Genomic DNA, 13,261 nt, shown 5'->3' with positions numbered 1-13,261 from the left:
AGGTCTTAGATGCCATCTTCTTTGATTAATATTTAAAATGGACCTGTGGCTGTTGCACCTGCTTGAGTTGTTGCTCTATCAATTCCCTTTTGTATTAAATAGGTGCTAATAAAATCCCCAAGCACATTTTGTTTTGCATCATAAATGTAAAAAGGAGATTTCACAATCTACAGATTTACCAACATGAGAAAACACATTTAAAGAAAGCTTTTACATGATTAGTTGGTTTTTTTCCCAGTTGATGGGAAAGGATAGCTACTTGATTGAAAATATTGGACTCCTATTAAGGTGAACCTTTATTGTCATTATTTATATTTAAAAGAAATACATAGAAATAAGAAATAGAAAAGTATATTTTTTCTGGGACGACTTTTGCCTTGAAATTCATGAGAGCAGAGTAAGAATGACCACTAAATTCAGCTGCTTACTACTGTCTACCCTCTCATGAAATAATACTCCTGCTACATCTGATGCCCAGAATTAATTTAAACAGGCTAACATTTTATTATAAACAAGGTGCAATAACAATATCTTTGGCATTCCCAAACTTAACTTTAATTTGAGTCTAATACAAATGACTGTTCTTCCATAATTCTGAGCCAAAATGAATCACATTGTATTAGAAAATGTAAGTAAACTTAGTCTCACAACGAATTTCACTGATTTTATAACTATCTTGTATTCCTGCTTATGTGAATTGTTTCTTGTTTTATACATGATCATAGCATAAAATAATGTAAGGATCAAATTTGGAGAACTGAAATTAAGAAAGAGTGATTTAGTCAAATAATCACATATTTACATAAATCTGTCTGAGATCCTGGGGTCAACACCAGGACAATCACAGAATCTCAACTAATATATCCATTCATGATATTGTAGTATAATTTTACTCATCACTGAATTCTTTTGTAGGGCAATTTAGACACTGACTGCTAATCATGCTATTTTATTTTGATGCTCTCTACTTTTGAGAAAAGCAGATAAATCCATCTCTTTCGTTAGATGTAATTGCATACTTTTAAAAATCCAGGTCTTGCCAGATGGTAGCGGCACACACCTTTAATCCCAGCACTTGGGAGGTAGAGGAAGGTGAATCTCTTATTTTGAGGCCAGCTTGGTCTATAATATGAGTTCCAGGACAGCCAGGGCTACATAAAGAAACCTTGTCTCAAAACAAAACAAAACAAAAAACAAACAAGAAAAACAAAACCAAAAAAAAACCCATGTCTTTTCTAAAATTATGTAGTGACTGCATTACACATAAAACATGTTATTTAGCGAATCTAATAACTAGAGCTGTATTTTGTGAACAAAGACCATCATTTGTTCCAAGATGAGTTAGAAAGAGGAAAAATATGGAAGAGGATGGAGAGTAATTCATGTTGGATTAAAACATTTCAAAGTGGAGAAAATTCAGAAGAAAAGGCTCAGCACTGACAAGTGAGAGAAACACTTCTAATCATTAATAAACCCACCAAAATGGACACTTTGGAAGTATTTACTGTGCCTACTGCTCCTTTTCATGGGTAAAGTGAGCCAGACATTATAATTTAAAGAAGAATTTGTGTATATGCACAAATTTAATTATTTATTTTATTTTTTGAGAGTATAATTTAATTACATAATTTTCTCCCTTAGTTTTCCTTCTTCCAAGAACTCTTTGCTCTTTTTTCCCCAAATTCATGGCTTCTTTTTATCACTAATTGTTGTTTGAACATAATTAGTTGGTAAGTGCAGAGAACAAAGCAAAAAATAATAGCTGAAAGAATATAGGAAAATGAGAGGATTAGAGAAATTGACAGAAGGATTGGAGGAATACATTGCAAGAAAAATAAAGATAAGCAATGAGTCCAAAAACACATGTAAAAGAGTACAAGAAATAAAGTCAGAATTGTCAGGAATGAAATGGAGAAAGAAGGAACCCACAAAGATGATAGAGAACGAGATAGGATGGTAGGAGAGAAATGTTGTTCCAAAACCCTTAGCTTTAGGAATGAGTGCATGCAGTGTATCCTGACTGCCTATGTGAATGAACTCTGAGAAAATGGGAACGATGCTGTGTGTTCTGCACATGTATTTTCAATACCAATTATTTTGGGTTTTTTTTTTCATCTATTGAAACAAGCAAATTTAGAAATGGCTAAGAATTAAGACTTCTACCTTAGCCTACGTGAACAATCCTTCATCATCTCAACTGAGTGGAATAAAACACTTGTTCCTTTGCAGTACATTTTTTTTTCAGACTTTTCCCCTTTGAACTTATTTTGTACAGAGAAATGTCCATTTGTTACACCTCTGTTCTCAGTTACTGGGATCAGCACAATTTGGGAGTCACTGAAGCAAACACAGAAATGGGAAGAGAAGAAGACAAGAGGTTGGTCAAAGATGTTAAATAACAACACAGGCTTACTTCCAGATGATAGGCAAGAGGGACCAAGGTGGACACAGAAAAAAAGGCAAAGAAAGATGGAAGGAGAAGACCACCCTCGGGCACTCTTAAGTTTTCAAATTACAATTCCAGGGAAGACTGAGATGATTAACTGTGCATCAATGTTGCAATGTCACAATGTATAAGTAGGAAATAGGGCTTTGAACTAATTTTTCTGAGAGATTTTTACAGGTAGGTGTGGTATAAAAGTGATGTTCAGCAGATGTATAAATAAAATAAAATGGCAAAGAAGCTCTTCAATGAGTTCAAAGAGAATCAGAGATTTTTGCTCTTTCAGTCTGTATTCACTTCTTAAGTATGTGATTGTATGCTTTTCAGTATGTGTTGGTGTATCCAAATATGTGCCCACACATTTCACAAACTTGTGCCATAACATCTGAATGTTACTTGCACGTTATTAATCACCTATAAGTTCAGATATATGTGAAGTAATGTAAAATGATGTCAGAATTTCTCATGAATTCTCTTTAGGGACTTATCAATCTGACCTTTATCTTTCTTCCTTTCTCTTGCTATTATGGAAAGATTATTAATACTTTATGCCATATTTTAAACAAAAATCTATCCTCTTTGAAATTACCCCTCAAAATTAAATGGCAACATTAAACATGTTAACATAATCAGCATTAGATAAGAATTCACAATTTAAGTGTACTATAAATATATTTAGGAATTGTCCACATTTCTATACTATTTTCATCATATGAAATCTCTCATATATGTTGTAAACCTCCATTTCAGGCCTCACCCTAATCAATGCCTAATCAATTTTCTGCCTCTGTAAATGCTCTATTATGGAGAGTTTACATGAATTCATTTGTGACTATCTCCTTTCAAACACATACTGTTTCAGGTGGCTTATGTTTTAACACTTAGCAGCAATTCATTGCTTTTTCTATTTCCAAATTGCTTACATCTGTAACTGTAGCATAATATTGTTTTTAGTTCAAGTATATGGACATCATTTTTTAATGTGACATTATAGTTATTTGTTGTAATAAATGTTAATCTGTCTTTTAAGCCATATACTCTAACAATGGAGTATGCACAATCCCACAAAATATGACTACTTATCAAAATGAATTTTTAAAATTATGGCATTATATATTATTGCACAAAATAAGATTATTTTAGACATAGAGATAGAAGTTCCATTATTTTATGTAAAAATGGATCTTAATGTGCACATCTCTGGACTGGATACACTCTACTCTGAAGAAAAGTATTCAGATGAAAATTAAATTATAAATTTCTCTAACAAATATAACTCTTACTAGGACAAAAGTTACAAGAGAAAGAATGTTTTGATAAACAATGTCAAAATCTCAATTATTAATGAAACACTAATAATTTCCTTATCTTTAAACAAATGAATACACATTTCCCTTATCACTTCTCAATGATAACCAAAAAGTTAACTCATTATATATTTAAAATTAATGACAAATTTTCAATTTTCTCAATTACCAAAGAACCATATTAGAATATATCTTCTTCATGTCCACTTCCTGCTCTGTTTTATGAGTTGAGGTCATCATAATTTTTCCATGTACTGATTATAGGTACAATAATGCCAAAATTTTTTTGGAAAATATATCATTTTGGTACCATTCTGAGATATAGGAGTAAGTATATTAAGATAAATCAAAAGCAAATGCACCTGAAAAGCAATAACAAGAATTTAGGCACAGGATGTACATGTAGGTTTGGGCTGGTCAGAAATTTAATTAGGAGGATGCCTATATGTGAAGTGAAGGTTCGGATTCTATTTCAGATCCTAACAACATGCTTGGAAGTTAGAACGCATGTGGGCAACAAAACAACAATGTGATGGGAATCAGCAATTAAATAATTCAGAAAGGAAATAAGAACTAAATGGAAGCATGTCATAGGAATTGAAGTAGAGAAACAATTTCAAATGCAGTTTTCTCTATGATGATACAAAGAAGGAACAAAAATCTAGCAACTATTCTAGCAAAACATTGAGTCACCACCAACAGAAAAAATAAAATAAAACAAAAGGAATGGTTGACATAGCTGTGAAATTTGGCCCATCCTCATAAAATTACAGTTATGTACAAGCATGTAGTGAAATGGAAATGAGAGTATCTATGAAGAACAGTGTCTTAGTGGGGATTAGGAAAGATGGGGGTTTAACATAGCTGCCTTTAGCTGTGGTGCACTGGTTATGGCAATCATTGTTTTCATGTAGATTTAATCTTTGAAACAGAAGAAAAGGCATGCATAACACATACCATGTTTTATTCTATAGATTAGGAAGTGATGGAGACCAATAACAGCTCAGTAGTAACAGAATTCATCCTCCTTGGCCTGACCCAATCTCAAGATACTCAACTCCTGGTCTTTGCACTACTTTCAGTTTTCTACGTAATAATTCTTCCTGGAAATTTTCTTATCATTTTCACCATTAGATCAGACCCTGGACTCACAGCCCCACTTTACTTCTTCCTGGGAAACTTGGCCTTCCTGGATGCCTCCTACTCTTTCATTGTAGCTCCCAGGATGCTTGTGGATTTCTTCTGTGAGAAAAAAATCATTTCTTACAAAGCCTGCATCACTCAGCTATTTTTTTTGCACTTTCTTGGAGCGGGAGAAATGTTCCTTCTTGTTGTGATGGCCTTTGATCGTTATATCGCTATATGTCGTCCTTTATACTACTCCACTCTCATGAACCCTAGAGTCTGTTATGTGTTACTGTTGGCTCTGTGGCTTGGGGGTTTTGCTCATTCCATTGTACAAGTGGCTCTTATCGTGAACTTGCCCTTTTGTGGCCCAAACCAGTTGGATAACTTTTTCTGCGATGTTCCACAGGTCATTAAGCTAGCCTGCACTGATACCTTTGCAGTAGAGCTTCTGATGGTCTCTAACAGTGGTCTGCTTAGCCTCTTATGCTTCCTGGGTCTCCTGTCATCCTATGCTGTCATCCTCTACCATGTCAAAGGACACTCTTCTGAAGGGAAGAGCAAAGCTATCTCTACATGCACCACCCACATTATAATCGTGTTTCTCATGTTTGGGCCTGCCATTTTTATCTACACCCGCCCCTTTCGGGCTCTCCAAGCTGACAAAGTTGTTTCTCTCTTCCACACAGTCATTTTTCCTTTGATGAATCCTGTGATCTATACACTTCGCAACCAGGAAGTGAAAACTTCTATGAGGAAGTTATTAAATCAGTATGTGGTCTGCTGACTGGATAAAAGAAAGAGAAAACAAAAAAGTGAGAAAATGTTCTTTAAATGAATTAAACTATGTATTTATGCACAGATTGAATCAGTTCTTTAGCAAATATTGCGTTATGTGCTTCTAGTTTTCTGATAGTATTCTAAGCATGTGGATAAGGCAGGTACAATTCTAGGTCTCTCAGGGTTATATTCAAGAGAATGAAGTCAAGCCAAACTACTGAACTTGAAAAATCTCACCAGAATCAGTGCTCTGGTGTTTTCAGAATAGTATTATGACCGGAGAGATGGCCTTAGCTTTGGTTGTAAAGCAGGTTCTTGAATGATATTGAACTGAAATTAAGAGTATTTAGGGGAAACAAAGCACAATCATAAAACAAAATAAGCATCATGGAAAGCATAGGAACTCAAAGATTTGAAGGTTTAGGCACATCTGAAAAACATAAATGGATTAGAATACCTACCACATAGTTAAGGAATATAGAGTAGCAAAACTTAACCTAGATAAATAAGAACAAAATATTTTAGATTTTAGATAACTGTAAGTATTGAAATCTTAAAATATCATTGAAATATGTAAAGATTATTCAATGTTTTATATTTGATTTAAGACAAATACTGACAATTCTGTATAAAAAACTATGTATGAGTAATAAAATACAATTAAATGGAATGTTACTTGCTATATATTTTTTTTCCTGAACACAATACTTAGTTTTACTAGTTAGAGGAAAGTGGAATAATTGTAGTATTTACCAGAATATATCATAAAACATTTTATGATTCTAAAACTCCACTTTTCTTTCTACTATATTGATCTTATAGTAATGTTAATTTTTTTCTATTACTTGAATAATTTTCTTGGTATTTTGCTAGCAAATTTTTTTGAATCTCAAGACATTTTTGAACAGTAGAGACATCTTAGCAATAATGATTTTTCCAGCCCATGAACTAAGGGTTTTATTCCCTTTGTCTAACATGTGAATTCTAGGATCCAAATTCAGATTATTAGGTTTGCTAGTATGTGCATTTACTTGCTGAGAAATCTTGCCAGTTCATGGATCAAATTTTTTTCATTCATGTTTTATTAATCTCATCGTGGAGTTCTATCAATTTGCCAGTATTTCATTCTAGTATATGTAACAGTTATGGGAAAAAAATAATACTAATTCCTGAGAGAAAATATAGATTTACATCATCACTATATGTAGCTTCTTTAAAAAATATAGTTTAGAGTTTATAATTTAAAATATATATATATATGTATATGTAGTTTCTTTACAAAATATAGTATGAAGTTTCTTTAAAAAATATATAAAAGAACTTTCTATATCATCCACCAAGCACACGTTCAATGGAAATGAAATTAGGATTTCCAGTTATCTGCTATCTCATTTTTATTATAGCACTGCTCACCACACACACACACACACACACACACACACACACACACACACACACACACCATGTTTGTACCTCACAAATGATGCTATACTGTATGTCAGCTAAACAGACTCAGTGGTAGGTCAGTTGGTAGATATACCAACTGATATACACAGTACCCTAGATTTCATCTCTAGTATCATGAGAACTACAATAAAACAAAATAAAAATTTAAATATCCAATACTGATACAGAGTAAGAAATATGTTAGCAGCATCTTTGGGTTTTAGAAATAAATATGGGAATGTATTTATTATTTATTTAAACCCCCAATTCCTTGTGCTTTTTCAAGAAAGTTACAATTGTTCAAAAGCCACAGAGAAATTGTCAATGAAGTATAACACAAAGCAGGTGCATTTTCAAGCTGTACTTGGTGGCATGGTCCTGTAGTTTGACGGTGCTTGAGAGAGAAGCTGAGCCAGGACAATCCCAGGGAGTTTGAAGTTAGTGGAGTTACATAATGAGACCCTGTCTCAAAACAAAACCAATGAAAAGAAAAATCATCTTAAGTCATTATTAGATTTTCAAAGTTTAGTTATTTAACTGCGTTGTTGAACCACAAAGCTATAGGGTCACCATCTATTCTGTCCTTTAAAAAATGTTTTATAATGTATTTTATTATGTTATCTGTGTGTGTACATATGGAGGTCAGAGGGCAGCTTCCTATAGCCTGTTCTCTTCTGCCATGTGAGTCTTAGAGATCCACCTCAGGGGTCAAGCGTGGTGACAAATGCTTTCGCCCACTGAGCCACCCCACCAGCCCGTTACATGCTGGGCTAACGTCGAATCTTTGTGAGGTTATGCATAAAATTTGAAATTATAAATGTGGATTCGTTGATTCCAAACTTCCATTAATTTATTGAGGACTATTTTTCCTTTTCATCAATTTTTACATACTTTCAGTTTAGCGTACAAAATAATAGGTTTCATGTTGACATTTTCACACATATATATCCTTGGACTTCAGTCATATTCATTTTCCTACCACATTCTCTATTTTTCTTTTTAACTGAAAAAATTCTATTTATATATTATATATTGATCACTGTTTGTTTCCCAACCGCTCCCAGATTTTCCTTACCTTTTTACCTGCACAAGTCCATGCCCTTTCTTGCTCTCTTTTCTTACAAAACGAACAGGCAAACAAACAAAATACTCCAAACCAACCAGGATCTTTAAAATAGAAAAAAAAGACACTATTAATCAAAAAGTTATTATATTTAGCTCCCACTTCATTATAAAAAGATATTTTTTCTCTAGGTTAAAAATAATTATGTATGAATTTTCTTATAACCCTAAGAGTAAGCATGATATATTTTTTGTATATTGATTTTATTTGTATAAACATTTAGCTATTACATTTATTATAAACCTTCAGATGTAGCTAAAACAAGTGAATTTAAACTTCATCAAGCCTATCATCTCTGACAGGTTGATTTAGTGATGCAATCACTTCAATTAGACCTTCCCAGGCAATGTGTTCTTTAGAGAAATTCACATGAGCTCATGAACTTGTGACCTACAAAAATTCTTTCTTTGAATCCAAGAGAAACTTAACATGCTCTTTCGAATAATCCCCCATGGTCAGGCTAGATGAACAGTCTTATGTATAAGTTTCCAATTTTCAATTTTCTTTTTTTAAAAAAAAAACCTCAAACATTTATCATATATTTGACTGGAGGCAATGAGGACAATAAATATATATTCACAATGTCATTGCATACATGGTAAGGAAGCTACTTCTCAGCCAGAATCAGTAGGTTTAAATAATAGCACAGAGAACAAAATGCAATTATGCATTTTAATAAAAGGTAAGACATTTCACATTAGCTTTGTGACTGAATGAAATACATGTTATTCAGTTCATGGGAAATGAATTTGATCAGTTAGAATTTGGAAAAGTACACCTTGTGACAAGAAACAAATAATCCACACTGTGATTCCTAAATTCCACTCCAGACTCAAGAATTCACGGTTACAGTCTGAGCTTAAATTTTTGGAGCATAAACTTGCGTTTCTGAATTAGCAGGACTCTGAATACAACATATCTATAGCAATGGATGAATAAAAATGTTCCTTGTTGTCTAGTTTATCATCTGTGATAAAGATGATAAATTTCATTAAAGCTCAATGATAAAAATTGGGTAGTATTGATATATTGCTTCAATATTTACTTATTCATAATTTTCTTTTCCTTAACTGATTATATATTGTGATTCAGAAAAGCTATAGAATGATATTTGAGATAAATAACGCATTGTTTTTCATCTTAATTCTTTCTTTTTTTTCATTTTTACTAAGGCATGTTCTTTGTATATAGTGATTAGATTTATGATGAAACTATCTTTCAAGTGTATCATGTGCTTTAGCGGTACTCATCACAAAGCGTTCTCCTTCTTCATTCCTGCCTCTTCTCCTCTACTGTAAATCTCCTCCTTTCTCTGTGCCAAACTTTTGCTTTCCAATATTTTGTGTGTGTGTGTGTGTGTGTGTGTGTGTGTGTGTGTGTGTGTGTGTGTATTTCATGTATGTGAGTATATGTAAATATTTGATGTGGTCACATGCAATATATTACCTACAGATGAGAGAAAAAATTGATTAATGTAATTATCACTTTTTTCTTCAAAAGTATTTTATTATATTTTAGAAATGTTTTTAACAAAATAAAATGTAATAAGTTAAAACAAAAAACATCACATCAAGGTTGGACAAGACAAACAAACACAAAAAAGCCCCCAAGAGAAGGCTTCATTCACACACTCAGAAGTCCTATAAAAATTCTAAAGCTCTAATATATATACAGAGGACCTAGTGGAAACCTATGTTGGCTCTGTGGTTGTTGCTTCAGTCTCTGTGGCTTCATTTGAACTTTGTCAGTTGATTAAGAGGGTCTTGTTTACCTGGTGTCCTCTATCATCTGGCTCTTACACATTATATTCTACCTCTTCCTCAGGATTTCCTGAGCTTTGAGGGAGAGGGATTTGATAGAGACATCCCACTTCAAGCTGTGTGTTCCATGCTTTCTCTCTCTCTCTCTCTCTCTCTCTCTCTCTCTCTCTCTCTCTCTCTCTCTCTCTCTCTCTTTCTCCATATATATTAAAATATCTGTTTGTGGGTCTCTGTATTTGCTCTCATCTGCTGCAAGAGAGAGCTTCTCTGATGATGACTGAATAAAGAACTAATCTCTGTGTATAGCAAAATATCATTAGGAATCATTTTATTGTCAGCTTTTTTATATCAGTTGTATTTGGTTTAACCCTAGGTCTCGGTGTTATATGGTCTCTGATTCTTGGTCACTTGAGGAGTGTCAGGTATGGGTTTCATCTCTGGAGTGGGCCTTAAGTCAGATCAGCCATTGGTTGGCTACACCCACAAGTTTGGTGCCACCTTTGTCCTAGCATATTTTATAGGCAGGACAGATTATAGATCAAGGGGTTTTTGTCTGGGACCACAGTTGTACAAAATAGAGTTACTATAGATTGTTTGCTGCTCAGATATCATCCTGGTAGTTAACAATTTTCTGGCATGTGCTGCTTTAATGTGTCAGATTTTTCCCATACTATTGCTAACAATAAACCACGTGGCATCCAACTCCTGAAGTTTGATCTAGACCTGCTAAGTTAGACTAACCTGAGTTTTCCTTTTCTCTTCTTTGTGGTTCATTTCCACCGTGACATCTGCAGGGACTTTCCTACTCCCAACCCCTGCACTAATGGTGTTCTGTACAGAAAGTCTTCTACAGTGCCAATACATGAAGAGTATCAGGTTCAGTATACCTGGTTTGTGATAAGGTCCTTGATCCATTTGGAGTTGAGTTTTGTGCAGGGTGATAAGTATGGATGTATTTGCATACTTCTAAATGCAGCCATCCTGTTTGACCAGCACCATGTATTGAAGTTGCTGTCTTTCCAGTGTATATTTCTGCCTTCTTTATAAAAACTTGGGTGTCCATAGGTGTGTGGATTTATGTCTAGGTCTTCAATTCAATTCCATTGATCAACACATGTTTTAATGCCAAAACATGCTGTTTTATTACCATACCTTTGTACTAAAACCTTAAATCATGAATGGTAAGACCTCCAGTGGTTCCTTTATTGTTCTGGATTGCTTTCGCTATTCTGAGTTTTTGTTTATCTAAATAAAGTTGAGAATTGTCCTTTCAAGATCTGTGAAGAACTGTGTTGAATTTATGATGAGGATTGCATTGAATCTGTAGATTGCTTTTGGTAGGATGGCCATTTTGACTATGTTAATCCTACTGATACATGAGCATAGGAGATCTCTTCATCTTCTGGTACCTTTTTCAATTTCTTTCTTCAAAGACTTGAAGTTTTTAATTTTTAAATTTATTCTTCTCTCATATATTACATCCTGATCACAGTTTTCCCTCCCTGCTCTCCTTCTAGTCTCCAGCCCCTGCATTCACTCCTCCTCCATTTCTATTCAGAAAAGGTCAGGCCTCCCATGGATATCAACTAAACAGGGCATATCAAATTGCAGTAAAGCTAGGCACCTCCCCTTATATTAAGGCTGTATGAGACAACCCAGTATGAGGAAAAGGGTCCCAAAAGCAGGCAAAAAAAAAAAAAGTCAGACAACGCTTGCTCCCACTGTTAGGAGTCCCCACAAGAAGACCAAGTTATACAACTTTAACATATATGCAGAGTGCCTAGGTCAGACCCATGCAGGTCCCCTGGTTGTCAGTTCAGTGTCTGTGATCCTTTATGATCTCATGTTAGCTGATTCTGTAAGTTGTCCTGGGGAGTCCCTGATCCCTCTGTCTTGCAAATCATTCCCCCTCTTCCACAAGATTCCTCAAGCTCCACCTAATGTTTGTCTATGGGTCTATGGATCTGTTTCCATCTATTGCTGGATGAAGCCTCTCTGATCACAATTGGGCTAAGCATCAATCTAAAAGCATAGTAGAATATCATTAGGAATTTTTTTTTGCCAGTAATGTTTGGTTCTATCCTAGGTCTCTAAGCTATCCAGCTTCCAGCTTCTGGGTCGTGGCCCTCCAGGGAGTGAAATAATTGAATTTTTTATCATACAAATCTTTCACTTGCTTGGTTAGACACACCCCAGGATGATGATGATGATGATGATGATGATGATGATGATGATGATGATGATTGGAGGCTATTATGAAGTGTGCTGTTTCCTTGATTTTCTTCTCAGTCCATTTGTCAGTTGTATATAACAGAGCTACTGATTTTTATGGGTTAATTTTTCAAACATCTTTCATTTTGGTTGCCCCTTCCTCTCTGCCTCCTCATTTACGGCCCTCAACCCCTATTTTCTATGTCTTTCACCTCCAGTATTATCACTGTGTACTTTCATTTTTATATATGATCTGCTCTCCTCACTCCCTGTACAGATTACTTGGTGATACTCCCTTTCTTGTGTATTGGTTTCCACAGATATTCCAAATTAAACACACAAAAGAGAATTTTGAAACTAGAATCCACATATAAGGAGGAACACATAGTATATTTTTCTGTACCTGGGTCATGTCACCCGGTGTATTATTTTTTTCTAGTTTTATCCATTTCCCTGCAAATTTCACCTTTCTTTATATGTAAGTAATATTTCATTGTATATGTGATTTACACTTACATTATCCATTTATTAGTCAATGTACATTTAGATTCATTCTATTTCATAGTTATTATAAATAAGCCTGCAATGAATGTGCAATTATCTCTATAGCAGGATTTATTTCCAGGAATGATATACTTGTGTTACATGATAGCTCTTTTTCTACTTTTTGGAGAAACATCCAGAATTATTTTCAAGTGGGCTGTGCTCCTAGCAGCAGTGAGTAAGAATTCTCCATACCCACATCCATGTCAGCATTTATTGTCATTCATTTTTCTTGGAATGGCTATTCTGACCAGACTGAGACAAACTCTTAAAGTAATTATTTTGCATTTCTCTAAAATGTCTAAGGATGTTTAGACATTTCTTATGTTTAGTATTTACTCGTAGTTTTGAGAACTTTATGTTCAGCTCCATTGTCAAATTTTAATTGGGTTATTTGTTTTCTTAATATTGTGTTTTCACTTCTTTGTATATTCTAAATGCTACTTCTCTGTCAAATGTATATACATATGGCATAGGTTTTCTTATTTCCTGTGGGTTGCCTATTCACTGTCTCGACAGTTTT

General features: G+C 34.2%; 1 protein-coding gene across 1 annotated transcript; it reads left to right on the top strand.

The window, feature by feature from the left end:
• The first annotated feature begins 4,654 nt into the window (after positions 1–4,654).
• LOC102915264 (olfactory receptor 4N5) lies at positions 4,655–5,662 on the top strand. The gene has a single exon (XM_006998016.3). The coding sequence runs from the start codon at positions 4,736–4,738 to the stop codon at positions 5,660–5,662; it is 927 nt and encodes a 308-aa protein (XP_006998078.3). The 5' UTR covers positions 4,655–4,735.
• The last annotated feature ends 7,599 nt before the right edge of the window (positions 5,663–13,261 follow it).

This window comes from Peromyscus maniculatus, chromosome 9 (genome assembly GCF_049852395.1).
Source record: "Peromyscus maniculatus bairdii isolate BWxNUB_F1_BW_parent chromosome 9, HU_Pman_BW_mat_3.1, whole genome shotgun sequence".
NCBI lineage: Eukaryota > Metazoa > Chordata > Mammalia > Rodentia > Cricetidae > Peromyscus > Peromyscus maniculatus.
This window is presented reverse-complemented; position numbering and strand designations above follow the sequence as displayed.